This window comes from Copadichromis virginalis, linkage group LG7 (assembly GCF_057382275.1).
Source record: "Copadichromis virginalis isolate Kocher_CV1m ecotype Utaka linkage group LG7, C_Virginalis_male_GT1.1, whole genome shotgun sequence".
Lineage (NCBI taxonomy): Eukaryota > Metazoa > Chordata > Actinopteri > Cichliformes > Cichlidae > Copadichromis > Copadichromis virginalis.
This window is the reverse complement of record NC_140624.1, coordinates 36,536,229-36,554,219: the sequence shown is the minus strand read 5'-3', so window position 1 is coordinate 36,554,219 and position 17,991 is coordinate 36,536,229. Positions and strand designations below refer to the sequence as shown.

General features: G+C 39.8%; 1 protein-coding gene and 1 long non-coding RNA gene across 2 annotated transcripts; one reads left to right on the top strand and one right to left on the bottom strand.

Moving 5' to 3' along the window:
• Positions 1–54: 54 nt before the first annotated feature.
• LOC146705546 (stomatin-like) lies at positions 55–8,640 on the bottom strand. Its single transcript, XM_085463249.1, has 7 exons — positions 8,401–8,640; positions 6,952–7,061; positions 6,638–6,710; positions 3,722–3,804; positions 3,375–3,578; positions 1,936–2,070; positions 55–1,382 (listed from the first exon to the last, which is right to left on the bottom strand). The coding sequence occupies exons 1-7, from the start codon at positions 8,459–8,461 to the stop codon at positions 1,194–1,196; spliced, it is 855 nt and encodes a 284-aa protein (XP_085319375.1). The 5' UTR covers positions 8,462–8,640; the 3' UTR covers positions 55–1,193.
• A 154-nt stretch (positions 8,641–8,794) lies between these two features.
• Positions 8,795–16,418, top strand: LOC146705545 (uncharacterized). Its single transcript, XR_014921378.1, has 2 exons — positions 8,795–9,078; positions 16,149–16,418. It is a non-coding gene; the product is annotated as an uncharacterized LOC146705545 (long non-coding RNA).
• The last annotated feature ends 1,573 nt before the right edge of the window (positions 16,419–17,991 follow it).

Sequence of the window (17,991 nt, the reverse complement as noted above, 5' to 3'; positions counted from 1 at the left end):
TTTACAAACACTTAACTTCTCACACTGACCTGAAAGAAAAAAAATCAACACAAACATGCTTTCAGATTTATTTAGTCTTATACACTTAACTCAAAATAAAATCATATCAAATCATACTGCACAAAAGAATGTGTGCTACAAACAACAACAAAGCAAACACAGGCATTAATCCTGAACGAAACTTCAAAAAGTTATTCATGTGTCTGAGGTTTTTTTTTACAGAAACAAATTCATTTAAATTACAATGAAAACTGGTAAACTGGACAACAATCAATCAAACAGTCTTTAGAGAACACAGCAGCACAGTGTTGTCCACTGGTTGTGTTTCCATATGTATCAAAATTCCCTAAATGTCACTATTGTTACCACAACAGAAACCTATACGACTTACTAAAGTAAAATCGAACAACCTTTCCCTTTCCTAACAAAGAAATCTTCTGTGTGGCAACAACAACATGTGGCTGTAGGCAAAAATCACTTCTTGGTCAAACAGTCCAAACACTTATGTTAAAAGTAGGAAAGCAGAACAACAGATTAAAACAGAACGTGTCATTTTCACAATATATAAATTCAAACATGTTTAAATATTTACACGCTGAAAGAAAGAATATGATCAATTATAACTCATTTTTTCAGCTTCCTGATACTTGGACACTTTCTGAAGCTTTAAATGAACAAACTTGCAAATAAATAAACAACTTAAAACAAAAACTAAAGAAAACTCAATTAAATAAATAAAACTTCAAGTTAAAGGTTATGCTAAGACTAAAAACTCATACTACATATTATTATATATATGTTATATAATATATTGAATCAGATGACTGCGGGGCATTGCCACTGCTGGCTCAAGCTACCCGCTCAGCTGCCAGAGCACCTGAGGCAAAGCAAATATTCAACTCCAGCTCTGATAAACAGAGAATATGCTAAATTTCACAGGTTTGTAATAAAGGGTAAATTCTCAAAGAAGGCCTGTGGGCTAGGAGATGATACCCTAGATTGTGTCACTTTTTTTCTTTGATTATAAAGTTGGAAAAAAATAAAAAGAAGTTATAAATTAAACCTATGTGAAAATAAGCTGGCTGCTGTCAGATGTAATGACGGTGAGGCAATGAAGTTGATTACACATGTATATGTGCTCAGTGATGCATGCTGGGAGTATGTGCATTTCTTTTCTTTTTTTAGACACTTTCTCATGTATTGACGAATTTCGGCAAAATCTCCAGTGGAAGTGCCAAAATGATGGTGGAGTTCTTCTCTTCAGCGATGGTGTTCAGGGTCTGAAGGTAGCGCAGCTGCAGGGCTGACGGAGACTCTGCAATCACCAGGGACGCCTCCTTCAACGCCCGCGATGCGCTCATCTCCCCCTCTGCTGCGATCACCTTAAGAGGAGAAACAGGAGGGAAGAAAATGAAAAGAGCGCCTTGATCTCACAGCCCAGTGGAAGAAGCCTCTACACCCACAGTTACGACTATTCTTATTACAAAATCTTGCAGAATTCCTTTTTTCTGGGTTGCGATAGATTTCTTGTTTTATTTGTAAATCTCCTTTAAACCAATTTTTAAAATCTCCAATAACCTATTGTTTAAAAGGATTAGACCAGTATGTAACCTTACAAACTACATAAATCTCCCAATGTTACTTTTTTCTCCTTTTTATGAAATTGAAGTGTAGAAAGATAACAACAATCGATAAATGCAAAAGAAGGACACAGGAAACTGGAAGGCAAAAAGCTGAGTGCTATTTGAATACTTTCAAAATAGGTCAGTGTTTCCCACACATTAGGAAATGAATGGCCAGACAATCCACTTGATCTTATTTTGAAATTCAGTTGCTGCTAATTTGCAGCATTTCGTCTCTCAGATGGTCCTCGAAGACATTTCCCTTAAAAGACTTGTGTTTAGACAGTGATATGGAGATGTAGAACCGCCTTACCTTGGCTCGGGCCTCACGGGTGGCCTCAGCCTCAGATGCCATGGCTCTCAGTAGCTGAGGGGGCAGTTTCACATCTTTGATCTCCACCCGCTCCACTTTGATTCCCCAGTCATCTGTGGCATTGTCCAGAGTGACCTGAGGAGACAGCCATGCAATATACCGTTTGTAGTACCACATCTGTAAAAATAGAACGTATGTTTAAAAAACCCTCAACAACAATAGATTTTATCGCAAAGTTTTTAAATGAATGAGAAGGATGTCCCTCATCTTTCAAAGTTTTACATTTTTCAGAACTGTCCAGCAGATGGAGCTGACAGTGGTGACACGTTTCTCTCACAAAGCAGAGAAACAGACACACATTTTACATCTACACACTGTCACACACTGCATGTCTATTTTTACATTTTATGAGCAAAAGAATTCATGAAAAAGTGTCTATTGGTCATTGTTGATCATACTATGATTATACAACTCTTCTGAGAGTGGAAGCTGTTACTGCTACAAAGATTTACCAGTGGGAATTTTTGCCCATTCATCCAGAAGAGCATTTGTAAGGTCAGACACCAGTGTTAGACAAAGGGGCCTGGCTCACAAACTCCATTCTAGTTCATCCCAGTGGTATTCAGTGGACTTTCAGTCAGCTTCTTCAACACAAAATTCATCCAACCATGCCTTTGTGGACTTTGCTTTGTATACTAGGGCACAGTATGTAACAAAAAAGGTCTTTCCCCAGGCTATTCCTACAAAGTTGGAAGCATAGAATTGTCCAAAATGTCTTGTTAAGCTGAAGCAGTGAGATTTCCCTTAAGTGGACGTAAGAGGCGCAGGCCAAACCCAGCTAAACAATCCAACGGCAGTGCTGAATTCAGCGAGTAAGAGGTGTGGTCACAGACATTTGTCCACTTCCTGAAGTACCTCCTGATCACTGTCTCTGTGACTCTGAATTAGAAATAAATATTTAATCATTTACAGCAGCTCAGCATAAACTGGAAGTAAAAGTTTAATGGAAAAAATAAATAATTAAATTCTAAAGCAAACTAAAAGCTGGACTCGTCATAGAAACATGGGATTAGCTAAGCTTCACTCAGTTTACAGCAGTTTGTTAGTTTAACAGTAACACACAGTTCGGGTGACAGCTGCATTATGCACCTGGTAAACAAGGCTCAGAGCAAGATGGCATCTCAAAATGCCTTAACAATGAGCCAATAGAGACAGAAGGACTTCACAGAGATGAGGGAATACCTTTTGGATATACCACATATAACAAATGTGTAAGGTCATACCCTTGGACACACCCTTAGAGTGACAGCTCAAAGGCTTATTGGACAATGTAAACGATGTAAAAAAAAAAAAAAGAAGTAAATTTTGGAAGTATATAATTATTTCTTGCATGTTTTGGGGTCACAGTTACAGCTAAGAGAAAAGCTGAAGGAGTTTACCTGCATAAAATGTGCAATGTGTTCACAGTCAGACAGAATCTCTGCCAGGTTCTTGTTACTCAGAACATTCCTCAGGGTGGTTTGGGCCAAAAGCTGCGTAGCAGCATCTGCATTACTGACATTAGCCACGGCCAGAGTAGGATTCTGGACCCGGTAGTAGACCAGGGCATCAACACACACTGCCACAGAGTCTCTGGTCAAAACCTGAGAGAAGAACAGTGTTTACACAATACTGTGTAATAAGCTAAAAAACTACAAATAAAATAACTACGCACAGTTAATATTACATGAGCTGAATTCCAGTGAAAGTGATCTGCTTAATGTAACTGGAAGGGTGCATGTCGTACCTCTTGTGGTGGGATGTTAAAGGTGACGGTGCGCATGTCCACATTAATAAAACTGTCAGTGCACGGCAAGACGAAGAACAAGCCTGTGAAATCACAAGAATGCAAATAGTTTCAACAAAGACTAACGCTACAGTAAACACAATAATGAGGAAGCTTCCTCACAAATGTTTGAAAAGACCAGGATGAATGAGATCCTGGCAGGAGGCCAAGTCAAGCTCTCGCTTTATGAGACTGCAGCTGTACTGACAGCAAGGCAAAGCCGTGGATATTTGCAGCTTTCATTAGCCTGTTTCAAGTCACTATGATTGAATTAGTGCATCAAACAATACTAGTGAAATAGACATGTGCTAGGTGTGCAATCATTTAGCAAACATTAACACCACACCGGATAGAGAGTGGTTGGATGCCATTCCTGTCAAGATATTGTAAATTTAAATGGTGAGATCACAGACATCTGTTCAGGAGGGGCAATGATGATAACAACAGTCTCCCTGTGCCACTTCCACCATGAAATCTGAAGCACTCTCAGTCAGACAAGTAAAAAGGTCCCAGTTGGTCTAATACAGTCTGAAAAACATCTTGTGATGCACATAAGCATGTTTATCGATAAAAATCTCAGTTTCAGGCAGAATGAAAGATTTTACAGTAAACTTTCTGTCACGGTCGGACGGCCCTTTCCGGACGACCCTGCTTGTGTTTATGTTTTCTGTATATATGTTTGCTTCTCCCTCCCTGGCCCTCGGGGTTGTTTACGGAAGTGCGCGCCGTGGGAGAGGCGTGTCCTGGCGACTGTCGTCATTGGGAGTCCCTCTTCGCTGTTGCCGGCCCACCTGCAGCTGATTACCTGACCAGTGGTTGGTAATCATTCCTCCAGGCTAGAAAGGGGTATTTAACCTGGACTCGCGGCGACAGTCGACGTGGGATTATTACTCCGAACTGGTATAGTCTGTGCGAGCAGTGTGAGTGTGTTATTCGGCTAGCGTGTGGCTAACGCTGGATTTTCCTTCTTCCTCCAGGAGGGGCGAGCGGAGAAGCGAGTTGGGGAGCACACACACTAAGGGAGTTACTACACGGAACGCACTGGGAGCAAGGGACGAGCACGATTGGAAAATTGCACTTTTGAATGGATTGTTGGACTTATCTGTTTCACTGTAAATAAACGCACTGTGTTTCTGTGAGCAAGAACCGCGCCTGGGTCCCTCTTTTCCGTGACACTTTCTTTGTGAGCCCGTAGATAGAGAAGCCAAGAGTTGCAGGTTGCAGGTGCTATTATTAACCCCATGTTGTCATAAACTCAAGCCCGGGGCTCTCTGAGGAGCCACGTTTCAGCATTTTGAGAGGACACTGCTTGGTTTTTAGATCTAGTACAACAAGAAATCAAAGATAAAGAGACAGTGAGTTGTGAGGTGTATGCAAATTGTACCTCGTGGGAGTCTGTATTTTTTACTTCTATGCTTCTAACAAATCTGCTGCCATTCAAAACACAAGTTACATAACTGATCGCATGGATAAGGCATTCAGAAAAATATGCTGTAGCGCTTGAACAGCTCTGTGGGTGCAGGTTCACTCAGGCCCCTGTGTGGGGCCTGAGTGAACCTGCACCCATGCCCACTTTGTCTGTGGTCTTGTTGCTATAAAGCCTACCAAAAAAATCACATTTTAATTTTTAGCTATGACATGCCTTGTGTCATTCTGCCCAACAGCAGGAAGAAAACGCTCTTGTAAACACAACACAACAGGACCCACTGCCCCCATGCTTCTCTTTGATTCTTCCTATGGTTTTTTTTTTCATGGTTTTAACAACACAAATATTGGACTGTCAATCAGTGTCTCAAAAACTACACTATGGACTGTCACAAAATAGTAAGTAACACACATTACGTGCCCCCCCCCCCCCAAATGAGAAATCCTCAGGATTTACTGGAGGAATTGGCACTACATTTGGTTACCAGATGATGCATGGTAATGTTTCTGTGATCCCCCAAAATGAAGTTGGCTTCTGCGACTTTGAGTCGAGTTGTTTAAAAAAACATTAAGTGGATTTCCATGAAATTTGGTACACGCATTAATATGCCCCGAGAATCAACAGCAATTGCTTCTGTGATTTCATGACTCTTTTTGTCATCTGGTGCCATCATCAGGGTGCATAATTTGCCCAATACTTTGCTATATGAACAAAACGGATCATACATCTAATCAGTACTTTCTTCACGTCGGCATTTTAACAACCACACTGTAATGACACTTGGATATACATTATGTAACTTTTTGCGCTCCCTTGCAGACTGATAGAATTAGAGGTTTTTGTAGTAAAGTAACAGCAACCAAACAACTGGTGTGCTCTACAAAACATAGGGTGGAAAAAAATGTAACTCAACAATACACATCATATATGAAAAAATTATGTTTAGGTCAATCAGTCCAGTGACTGTGGTCAGCTGTGTGACGATGGGTAAGTTTCCTACACTGTTTGTCTGAATTTAATGCAAGAAAAAAACCCTCCAATTTAAAGCTCAGCTGATAGCAACTGATGTCATTAAGTCTGCCAATAAAAGCAGTAATCAATATTAAATTTATTGACTGCATCTAAAATAACGGACAATCTAAATCGCTGGTAACAGGACACTGACTAGTGCTTGTTCTCCTCCCGCCCATTTGAAGCAGCTCTGTATTACGGTAGCTAAAAGTGAGCCACTGAAACACTTAAACAAATGTCCAACAACTGACATTTGCAAAGAAATGTCAGGACATTTGAATGATGATCCATGCAACCACAGCTGAGCATGAAAAATATATTATCTATGAGTTAAAGACTACTAACATTTCAATAAAGGAACTGTATATTTAGATGACTATTTAAAAAAAAACACGATGGTGTAATAAAAAGAGAAAAAGAAATAAAACATGACTTCTTACCTGGTCCTTTGGCTCCTCCTGACAAAAGGCGCCCCAGGCGAAAAATAATAGCTCGCTGGTACTCCTTCACAATCTGTATACAGAGAAAAACAACCCCAAGGTCATATATAATATGTAAGTAAGTATGAGTAATTTCTTTTTCTTGCAGCTAGATATGGAGGTATTCTTATGCATGCTACTTTTAAAAAGAAATGAGTTTTCCTGTAAAGTAAAGATGCATTTTATCTGGGTGAATGGTAAACAACCATGCGTCACCAGCTTTTAAAAGGTGTTTCTAAAATAAAACAAATAGCACTGTAATTTAAGTAGCTGACCACAATACACATCCATATGGAGATGGGCAGAGTAATCAGCAGGAAAATGAGGGAGAGCCCAACCAGAATCCTGCCACAAAAGCCAATGTCAGTGTTTGGGTTCTCCAAAGCTGGGGAAAGAAGACAGACAGCATGATTTCAACTGGTTTGTACCAACTATGAGAATATATTAATGCATAGTGAATCTTGTATATTTGGACATATCTGCATGTATATTCTTCTAGATGCTAAGAAATTATATTTTAGATTTTATTTTTATTTATTTTATTTTTCAAAGGTAAAATGGAAGGGAAAAATCCTAATCTATTTGGCCCTATGTGAAAAAGTAATTGCCCCCTTTCAGCCTTTCAAATAGTTGAATCAAGAAATCCCTTAAATAGAACCTGTCTGACAAAGCAGGTAAGCTAAAAGATCTAAAAAAAAACAAAAAAACAATGCAACATGCCACAATCTAAAGAAACAAAGTGATTGACAATCTATCACTCTGGAAAGTGCTCCATTTCTAAAGCTTTGGTACTCCAGCAAACCATTTTGAAAGACGCTATCAATGAATGGAGAGAACTTGTAATGTTAATAAATCTTCCCAGGAAGAGGCTGCCTACCAAATTTACTGGAAGAGCACATCAACGATTCATCTACGAGGTCACAACAGAATATAAAACAACATCTAACGAACAGTATTCATGAATCAACAATAAGAAGGATATCAGCAAGAGTGCCAAGGAAAAAACACAATGCTGAACAAAAAGGCTTTTTTTGTGTGAAACACATGTGGCCAGTCATCCAAACACCTGACTGCAGTTCTTGATTCTAAGAGTGGCACAATCAGTTACTAGGTTTAGGTGGCAATTCCTTTTTTACATAGGACAGGTAGGGTTTGGATGGCTTTTCCCCCTTAATACATAAATGGAAAGTGCATTTTGCGTTTGCTGTGGTTTTCTTTATCTAATCTGAAAATTTGTTGATAACCTGAAACATGTAACGCAAACAAATTAAGAAATCAGCTCTCTACTTCTGTCAATCCATTCAACAGACAAAATTAGAAGTCAGAATGCCATGAACGGCTTATACTTAACTTACAATAATTTTTTTTTGTGTTTTTTTTTTTACAGTAATTAACATGTATGTTACGTGGTTTAATACTGTTTCTTGAACGCTACTGTCTTGTAAAACATTACTGGACGGTTAAGGTGTGAGTGGAACTTATTAACGGCTTATTAACGGTCAGAGCTAGCTAGCTCGTTTTTTAAGTAATGATCACTAAAAAAAATATGTACTTCTACCAACATTTAATTAGAAATTTCACGCTAATCTAAAAGTAAAACTTTCAGCTAAGTGCCGACTTAAAGAAAAAGCCAAATAACTCGGCTGGGCCAAAGTTCACTGACTTTATGAAGCCATCTCTGTCCAGCTATCAGTAAAAGGCGTAGAAAATTAAGCAGCCGTTACCTAACTGCCGTTCGCGACTTCGGGCTCGTTTCATTTCAGCATCTTCGTTGTCGTCAGCCATAGTCCCGGCCAAATAATAAATAACTAACAGTGACAGCAGGAAATGATAGCGATATATTGATTCACTATGGGCGACAGCCAGTTAGTGCGAGGTGACGTTTACCCAAGTTTTTACTTGCAGTAATCTGACGCAAGGGGGCGTGGCTGAGACCAGCTCCATCCCACGTCCTGGAAGACCCCATAACTGTAGAAAACATTGGAAAAACCACCCGGAGAAGAGAACGAGGAAGTTTCATATTCAGTTCACTATTGTTCATGCTATACAAACGTCTGGAGTCACTTCTCATTTCTTAATGTTTTGCTAAGAAATGTTTAAATATATGCGGCAAAACAGAGTATAAGGTGAACACAGTTTGTTCTAATTACCTTGAAAGTCAATATTTGGTGTGACCACAGTCATTCTTCACAGTCTGAACTTTCTCAGGAAAGCTTTCCAGTATTTTCTCTAAGTGGTCTTCAGGAATAGTTCTCCTAGTTTCTTGGACATTCAGAGCTCTCCTTTGGATGTTGACTTCCTTTTTTAAATTTTTCTGTCAAGATGATGCCAGTAATGTTGAGTTCCGCGCTCTGGGGAGGCCAATCCATCATCGACTTCCATTGTGAGTTTCTTCTATCCAGGTATGTTTTCACTGCACTGACAATGTGTTTGGGACTGTCGCACTGAAAAAAATGAAGGCATTGCATAGTGGATCAAAATCTAAGAGTACTTTTCTGCATTCAATACTATCAATTTTATCAAGGTCCCCAAACACCATAGGCTTTAAATGAATTACATCACAGGACCTCTTTGCGTTTTACAGATTGATGTAGACGCTCACTATTGCACCTCTTTCCTGACCTCTTATGTACATGTCAACAATGATCTGAACCAAAAATGTCAAGTTTGGATTCATCACTCAATAAGACCTGCTAATATTTGGTCGAGTTCTTGTGCAATTTGGCATACCGATACAATCTTTTCCCTAATGCCCTTCTGTAAGACCTTCAGATTGTGTTTATCTGCTGTAGAAAGTATTTTATGCCCGACACTTTTTCTTTTGTTTTCTACTGGTTTAATTTCAAAAGAAACATTTTAGAGTCTGAAAAAACATTGCTTAAAAATTAATAGGAATAAATAAGAAAAAAATTACAACAAATTATAGGTCCTTGGAAGCAAAATATAAAGATGTGAGGAGTGGCTCAAGACTTGTAAAACTAATTTGATTGATCTGTCCTGACTTTGTCATTCTTATCCCTACTGAAGTCTCATTAAAAGAAACAAAACATGTCAAGTCAAACTGAATGTGTTCAGTTCGATGGGGAGATATTTATACTAGATGTATAAGCATCGCCTCTGGTTTGAAACAAAAAAATTTCTCATATTCTAGACTTTCACACAGATCAAAGTATCCTGTGACCACCAAAAGCTAATACTTAACTTTTGAGTCCAAAGCATATTTGACCCAATATTTATACTGTATTTCCAATATTATACTGTTTGCTTACATTTTGAAGCCTAATATATAGCATTAATGATGTCACAAATATGTGCTTGACTTAAAAATGTGCATGTAGGTGTTGGCATCTGAAGCTGAGATGAGATGAGTTGAATATTTTAAAAAAATGGCAGAACCTTTAAGTGAGACATTGAGCTCAGTGCTTGGAGCTCACATTTTTTATTTAAGATGGTCTGATACACCAATAGACCTTGTCAGACAATTCAACTGCAAATGAGCTTAAAAACATTATGTAGTCTGCACCGCCTCATGAGGTTAAAGAAAGATCAGCAAGGTTGACTTTCTTATGGCTTCCTCACATACAAAAAATGTAGTGGAAGTAACAGTCTACTCCATAGGTGTCAAACTCTGGCCCGTGGGCCAAATTTGGCCCGCAGCCTAATTACATTTGGCCCGCGAAGCCATACCAAATTACTGTTAGAGCTGGCCTACTGGTATTATACAGCTAATATATATATTGTTTAGTATTAAGCTTTGCTTGTTCCATATTCAGTTTTCCAGCAAAACTTATTTGAGTCCATAAGAAAAGATTCATTCTTAAATCTGGAGGAAGATTTTTTTTTCAATAAATATTAACGTTAGCTCGCGACTTTGTTCCAGTTTTAAATTTTGGCCCACTGTGTATTTGAGTTTGACACCCCTGGTCTACTCAGTGTGGCAGCTGGAGCCTATTTAAATTAACCTGCTAACAACTGAAAGTAGCTTCCATTAATAACCCAGGCAATGAAATATTTTCAGTGAATTTATGCGACAGCAGTCAGAGATTTCATTCCACGTTGACATGATAGCGTCACACAGTTGCGGCAGATTTGTTGGCTGTGCATGTGAATCTCCTGTTCCATAAAATCCCAAAGATGCTCTATTGGGTTAAGATCTGCTATTTGACTGCAGTAGCTTTGTGTTATCCTTCTGGGAACAACCATCAGAAAATGTGTACACTGTGGTTTGAAAGGAACTGACGTGGTCAACACCAATACTTAGGCAGGCTGTGGTGTCTAAATAATGCTCAATTGATAAAAAGTGGCCCAAAGTCTGCCATACCATTTAAACCACCAGCAGCCTGAATTGTTGATACAAGACAGGATGGATCCATACTTGTATGCTGTTTACACCAAGTTCTGATCCAACACCCAACTGTTGCAGTAAAAATCGACAGTCATCAAACCAGGCAGTGTTTTTTCAATCTTCTATTGTTTGGATCATTCTCTGTAAGCCCAAGCAGCAGTTATCAAGCAGCTAAACAGGTGTACCTGATAAAGGCACACCTGTTTAGCTATTTAGCTATTTAGAGTCCTCCACCTGACGTGGTTCAAGTGTTCCAGTGTTTTGGCATTGTTCTTTCATCAATGGAGAACATTTCTGCCAAGGGCACATCTGTAAATACCTGATTACAGCTTCTCCAGTAAGCCTCCTCTCTACTTGTTACTGTTGCCTCCAGAGGCATTTTAGAAAGTAAGACATGCTTCAAAATGACATGAGATTGATTTACAGGTTAAAAAAAAAAGCAACCATAAAAACCTGTTGAATACTAAACATGAGAGTTGGTCAGTCTCTGTAGGCTGGAAGACTACCTATGTACCAAAAGACTATTGCAGGGGCCCAGGTTTGAGTCCTTTCCTGTAAGCTCTATTTTTATGTTATAATAATATTAAAAGGCAAAAATAAATCCTAAAAAAAAAAAAAAACACAAACAAATAAAAAAAAAGACTAGACTGCACAAGCCACCAAATAATTGGAAAAGGTTTTATCCACAGAACACTTCTGATATAATCTGTGGCTGAAAGAATCATTATCTTTATGCAGTTAATCCTGAATTTGGCACTGAAGTTTGCTTACTTTATTTTATTATCTTTATATTCATTTTAACACTGCTACACCTACGAGTTCAATAATGAAATGTTGAAGGATGTGAATGCATCAAAACTGGGATTTTTTTCTTTTCTTTTGCTCTAAATCAGAATTAATAATTATCAAAGAAAACGGTATTTTGAGGAAAAATTAATAGGCCACGGTATTTTAAATCCCTTTACAGATCCCTACAGAACATGCACAAATGAAGATAAAGCCATCAGGATTAAATTTTACAGTCAGTAATGAAATACAAAATTGGAGCAGATTTAGAGCGTATAGACCATATGTAGACACCAGTTGACGAAGTGCTAGTGTATTTTTTTTCTTTTGGATCAATCCTTATTTGTAAGCTCCTTCAGTATTAACACCAATCATTTTAGTGACAGAGCTGGTTGTTGAGTTCAGGTGGTGGCATGCACAGAAAACCCAGGCAAAGTGCAATTATCCTGGGGAAAACTAAGGGATGGTGGCTGTGCATGTTGCAGTGGTCTAGAGCTCCACCTCACCTAATCCTCTTTTAATTAGGGTGAGAGAAAATGTGGAACCCCTTCTGGATTAGTCACAGCACATTGACAAAGCACCAAGCTGGGACCAGTGTACAAGACTGGTGGCCAATGTGGCCAGTTAGGTACAGCTAAGACCCTCTCATGTGTGAAAAAATACCCCTCCATCTCCCCGAGGCTACCTGGGCTTCGGGCTTCCTGCAGCTGAAACCAAAGTGTCTTTGGTCTCTGGTGAACTGGGAGGATAAGTTACAGCATATGATTCGCTCATTTCCAATCCTTCCCCCATTTTCACTCTCACTTGATAGGCTATTCTATCTGCAGCCAGACTTGCTCCCTATTATCCACCCTTTTTGCTAATCCTACAGGGTACTTTGTCCTCCTCGTTATCTTTCCTCATCCCTAACTATCTCTCTTCATGCTCTATCTGCCCATTTCTCAGTCTCTCCTTTTCTTAGCCAATAATGGAGGTTCAGCTTCATGCCGATGGGGATTAAGGTGAACAAAAGAATCAATTAGGATCCAAATAGTCCACACAAGTACTTGAAGTGTCTAGATAGGGCTAACATTAGCTAGTTTGATGTATCACAGTACAAAGAAATGTGATCAATTATAAATTACAGAGAGCCACATCAGCATCCTGCAGACTTTATCCAAAATGAAAAGTAGCAGGTGTAAATAAATGTTTTTTTTAAAACTTGTCTGGAAATGTTACATTTGATCCTAGTAGCACTGTTTTCTTCAAATAAAAATAAACAAAAGTATAAGGCAAAAGTATAAGACTAGAGACGTTTGGTAAGCGATTTAATAATTGACCACTAGGGGTCATTGAGGTGGTTCCTCATCCACTGTGTCACTATTAGCAGGCAGCCACACAGAGCAGTGAGTGAACTGTTATGACAAAAAAATGTGCTGGATGTAGAAGTGAATGGGCAGATATATGACTACAAAAACAGCTGGCAAGTTGTTACAATACAAACTGAGGCGTCAAACATAGGCTGGTGCAGCACAAACAGAAAAAAACTGAAAGCAGAGCATAGTTTGTCTGACGCACTGCACAGGAGAATTGCTATAGACCTCACTGTACAGAGGATCCTCTTATTGATATATGGATATTTATGTAGTTTATGCCAATATATCTCAGGAATAACACTGATGAGCAAATGAAAACGGCTTTGGATTAATAACATGACTAGACAGCAGTCATTATATTTTTCCATAAAGAATAATTTCACTGTCTGATCCAATCAGAATAAAGTATTTCAACTTGTTTCCAGCTATTTATATACCCATTGGGGCATCAGTTGTTTTATGTTTGAATGCAACAGTGATAGACAGTTACAACATCAACTCAGAATTGCCAGAAACGTCATGACTGAACATAAATACGTAAATAACGACTTTAATCAGTTGGAATGTTACGACCCCCTCTGCTAGGCGACAGGAGGGGATAAACATACACAAGCCCTCTCACAAAATCAGAGTAAATAAGGGGTTTTATTACAAACAAACTGAAAACCGACGGGGCTGTTCAACAGACCACCGGGGAAACAATTAATACACAAAGAAAAGAACAGGCAAGAGTAAAAGCTAAGGGTTAACTAAAGTGGGCAGCAAACACAAGAGTCTAATAAAACTAAGGTTAGCTGTATATCAGGTTACAAACACGGTTCAACTATTAGGCAGACAAGAAGGCCACTGCATGTTCACATCAGCACAACAATCCCCCACAGTGTGAAGAATCTTCAGCCTTTTTATACTCCCAGGTGCAGACAATCAGCCAGTCAATTGGTCTCGGAGTGTCATGGGATCTCCAGGCAGCCAATCGTCCGCAAGGTCTGGCACACTGTGATCTGCATAAAAGAAGGCTGGCACAGGACTCCCAGCAGCCAGTCATCCACGAGTCCTAGCACACTTAGATTTGCATAAACACAAAAGGGTAGTCTCACTCTCTCCAAGGCCCAGGGCCGTAACATGGAATGAAATGAGGACCAGGCATTGAGCTGATAATTCACTCATAGAAAAATCCAGAAAATAAAATGGAATGCGCATTTTAAAAACTGATCAACAACCTCTGCGATACTGTGCACACTGAAATTTAAATATCTTATCCTGTGATGGACGAACCTGCCACAAGCCCTGTGTCAGCAGGGTAGACTTGAGTTATATGTAGGAGAAGCCAAAACAAAGAAAAATCAAAATCATGTGGTTGAAAAATAATTACTTACTATTCTTCATTGTTCTGACCTACTTTTAATTCTGTACTCCTCTAATATCACTATAATCCATACATCCACATATATTTTAGTTTTCCAACAAAAACAATCAGCACCTAATAACAATCAAATTGCCAAACAATATTAGATGGAGGTAATTAAATGCTTCAGCAACTGCTAAGCCACATTTTTCCTTATACTGTCTAAACTCATGACTGCTTCCTAAAGGTCACCTTGTTTCTTTTATCCAAAAGAAAGCAAAGACTGATGAAATGATGTGAAGCAACCTTGCAACATTCCCATTATAAGATTAAACCATGATGGAGTCATATATTCTTGTCATGACTTGGCAGGCCGCTTCATGTGTGATGAACATTTTTGACAATGAGTTAATACATCCGTTAAGAAAACTAACAAAGTATGATGTTTAATTTAGAAGCTTTTTAAATGCACTCTACATAAGCATCACACAGTCAGTGTTGGTGGGCTAAATGGGAACATAAAAGCAGAGATGGCTCAAGCCGAAGCAACGAGTAGCACACTGGACAAACTTCAGTGGACTTCAGCTCTTCCTGCCTTAGACCCGATAACACTGGGTGGCAGTGTGTACCTCTAAACAGGAAAGATTTCACCTCCTGCCTCCAGCAGAGGAGCTCAGTCTGTGAGAGGCACTGAGGTTTGACCACTCTGAAGCTTAACTGAGGCAAAAATATTCCACAAAAGACCTTACCACAGGGTCCGAGTCTCTATTAATTAGTTTTCCTCACCTTCAAAATACTGTTAAAAAAATAGAGATTTTTGTGACATATTATAATCGATATGCCGTACTCAGGGCTGGGCAACACATAATCGATATACAAATATACTCCACTGTACTGTTTAATCAATCTTTTAATCTAAATAATATTAGAAACCTCAAAACTTCTGCATTTCAGACTTATTTACATACAATGTTTGTCTCATTTTATTTTTCTTTTGTTTACTGGGAGCAGATTGGCATTAGCGGCAAACAAAAATGTTAACATTTTGTACAGACAGCACAGAAACTAATTTCCAATGCAGCTTAATCTCTCAAAGACTTGTAGTGAGCTCTTCCATATAAGCAGTGCATTATTCTCTGAGCCGGAGGGGATTTATCAAGTCTGCATGGAAGAGCAAGTAGGGTCAATTATAAAATCACACTACCGTATATGTTTTTTCCTCTTCTTTTTTGGGGGGACGGGGGGAAGGGGTCTGTATATAGTTTCAAAGAATCAAATGCAATATGATAAAAAAGAAAAATCTATTTACTTTTGTATATGTAATACCAGATTATCCTGGAAAAGTCTGCAAATAAGCCTCGAACACACGAGTTTACTCCAAAAGTTGACAGCGAAGATGGAGGTCACAGAGGTCACGGTGAAGATAAGCTGAGAACTTGTAAATCCTGTCAATCTGTTTTCAAATTACTGCAGTAACAGCATGCGAGGTGTTGTTTCCGTGTATTATGGTAATGTAATAGTTGAGGCAGGCCTTGGTCTGCAGCTCCTGTTTGTTCGCAGGTACTGCGCTTGCTGCGTTTGGCATTCTGCTCCACTTCTCCCACTGAAATGAGTTCTCTCTCTCTCCCTCTAAACTTACAGAGGATGTGGCGCCCACACAGCTGTTCTCCCCTGAGCTGGCGTACATAAAACATAAAAGGCGAGCCTATATGAAAAATGCACAGAGCGCTGGAATATAATGTGCTTGATACCCTGCTGCTGTCGGGCAGGAGAGAGATAAAGAGAGAGGCCTGCCCTGGATAGATTCCTTTTCTGCAAAATTCGTTTGACTGCAGGCTTGGATGGATGCCTGTGCAAACATTTACTCACCACGCTCAATCCATGGATCACATTACAAAGATTGATTGTTCACTTGCCTCTCACCCTCCACTGTTTCATTGGACAATGTGAAATCAAATGGGATTTTTTTATTATTTTTTTGAAAGAGGAGTATCTGAGAGGTAGAGTTGTTATGCACAGAATAAGTGCTTCTCGGGGAGATGTGAAACGGGTGCGTGTGTTTTCGAGCAAATTCCTCCCATTGTTCTTGTGTATTCCAGATGAATTGAAATGCTGAGTGCCAGACAGTGAAAACAAATCAAAATGATTGTTCGAGTTGAAAGAGTGGCACGTGGCACCGTGTTTCTCTTCCTCATGTCATCTTGTAAATTAGCTGAGCTGCTGTGTGAACTTGTATGGCAATTAATTTGTGACACGCAGGTGATTCGCTACCTACCGCTGCATGATTGCAAAGTTCACTAAAAGTGAAATTATAGACGGGGAACACTGGAATTGCACGCACACTCTTTGGAGAATTTGTAGTCCAATTAAAGCTCAGCGCACAAACACTGCATCGGTGTGGTCGTGCCAAACCATAATCATCATTTCAAGCTATTGCCAAATATTGACTCAGTTGTTTTTAGGGGCCTCTGGGTACTGTATCAAGAAGCCTAACTAAGAAAACAATTGTCCAGGAGGCAGGGAGCAAGGAGTGGAAACTCATAACGACATAATCTGAAAATGACTCTGGTCCCTCGGTGCGCTACAGAGAACCAGATCGAAACAGACATTACTCAGTTCAAGGTGACCCGCAGCTTTTACCCCAGTGTTTTCCAACCAACTACACCAGCCAAAGCGAATCAGACACATATAAGATGTGATTCAGTGCGGCACGCACACGTGCTCCCCCGGTGTTTTAATCAATAGAAAAGTGAAAGCAGGTAAAAATGAGCACAGACACGGCGGGAGATTCTTAGTGTTGCTGTGTCAAAACTGCTCGAGTGAAAGTAAACAGCCGAGAACAGGTGGTTTGACCCCAGAGATGAAAGGTCAGGACACAGGACACTGGTCTCTCTCCTCAGCTAACCTGCTTTCAAAATAACCAAACTGATCCCGGAGACCCAGTACTACAGCAGATTAGCCCCCCTCTGCTGCGTCTTGTCCTCTCCTGCCAACACGTCCGCACTCTCGTTTCCATTTCCCCTCGGTGTCTTCCTCCTATCATCATTTTCCTACACTCCCTCCCTCCTCTCTCTCGCCCCCTCACATCGTTAGCATTTAGATAGTTGAGAGCAGAGGAGCTTGGGTAATAGGCTTTTCCCTTCCCTCCATCCCTCTTTCTCCTCTTGCTCAAATCAGCTGAAGTAAGAGGGATTAAATCAAAAGAACAACAATGATGATGAGAGCAACTGCGAGGGAGAGAAAGGGAGAATCAGGGGATGGTGGGGGCGGTGGTGCATAACGCTTGATCGGGTATGAGCTCATTAACCCAGGCCTTGACAGAACTGATGTTAGAGGTGATTGGAGATTATCACATTTAGGAGATACTTCATCCCCTTATCTCTCTCTGCTCCGCCCCGCTCGACTCCCCCCACCCCTCCTGCTCCTCCTCGCCCTTCTTTTTCTTCCACCGCGGCTCTCTTTCTCTCAATTTCATCCAGGTCAG

Coding starts and splice junctions, on each gene's coding strand:
- LOC146705546 (XM_085463249.1), bottom strand. CDS start 8,461: ATGGCTGACGACAACGAAGATGCTGAAATGAAACGAGCCCGAAGTCGC. Junction 3,805..6,637: donor AGGAGGAGCCAAAGGACCAG/GTAAGAAGTCAT, acceptor GTGATTTCACAG/GCTTGTTCTTCGTCTTGCCG. Junction 1,383..1,935: donor CCCGTGAGGCCCGAGCCAAG/GTAAGGCGGTTC, acceptor TCTCCTCTTAAG/GTGATCGCAGCAGAGGGGGA.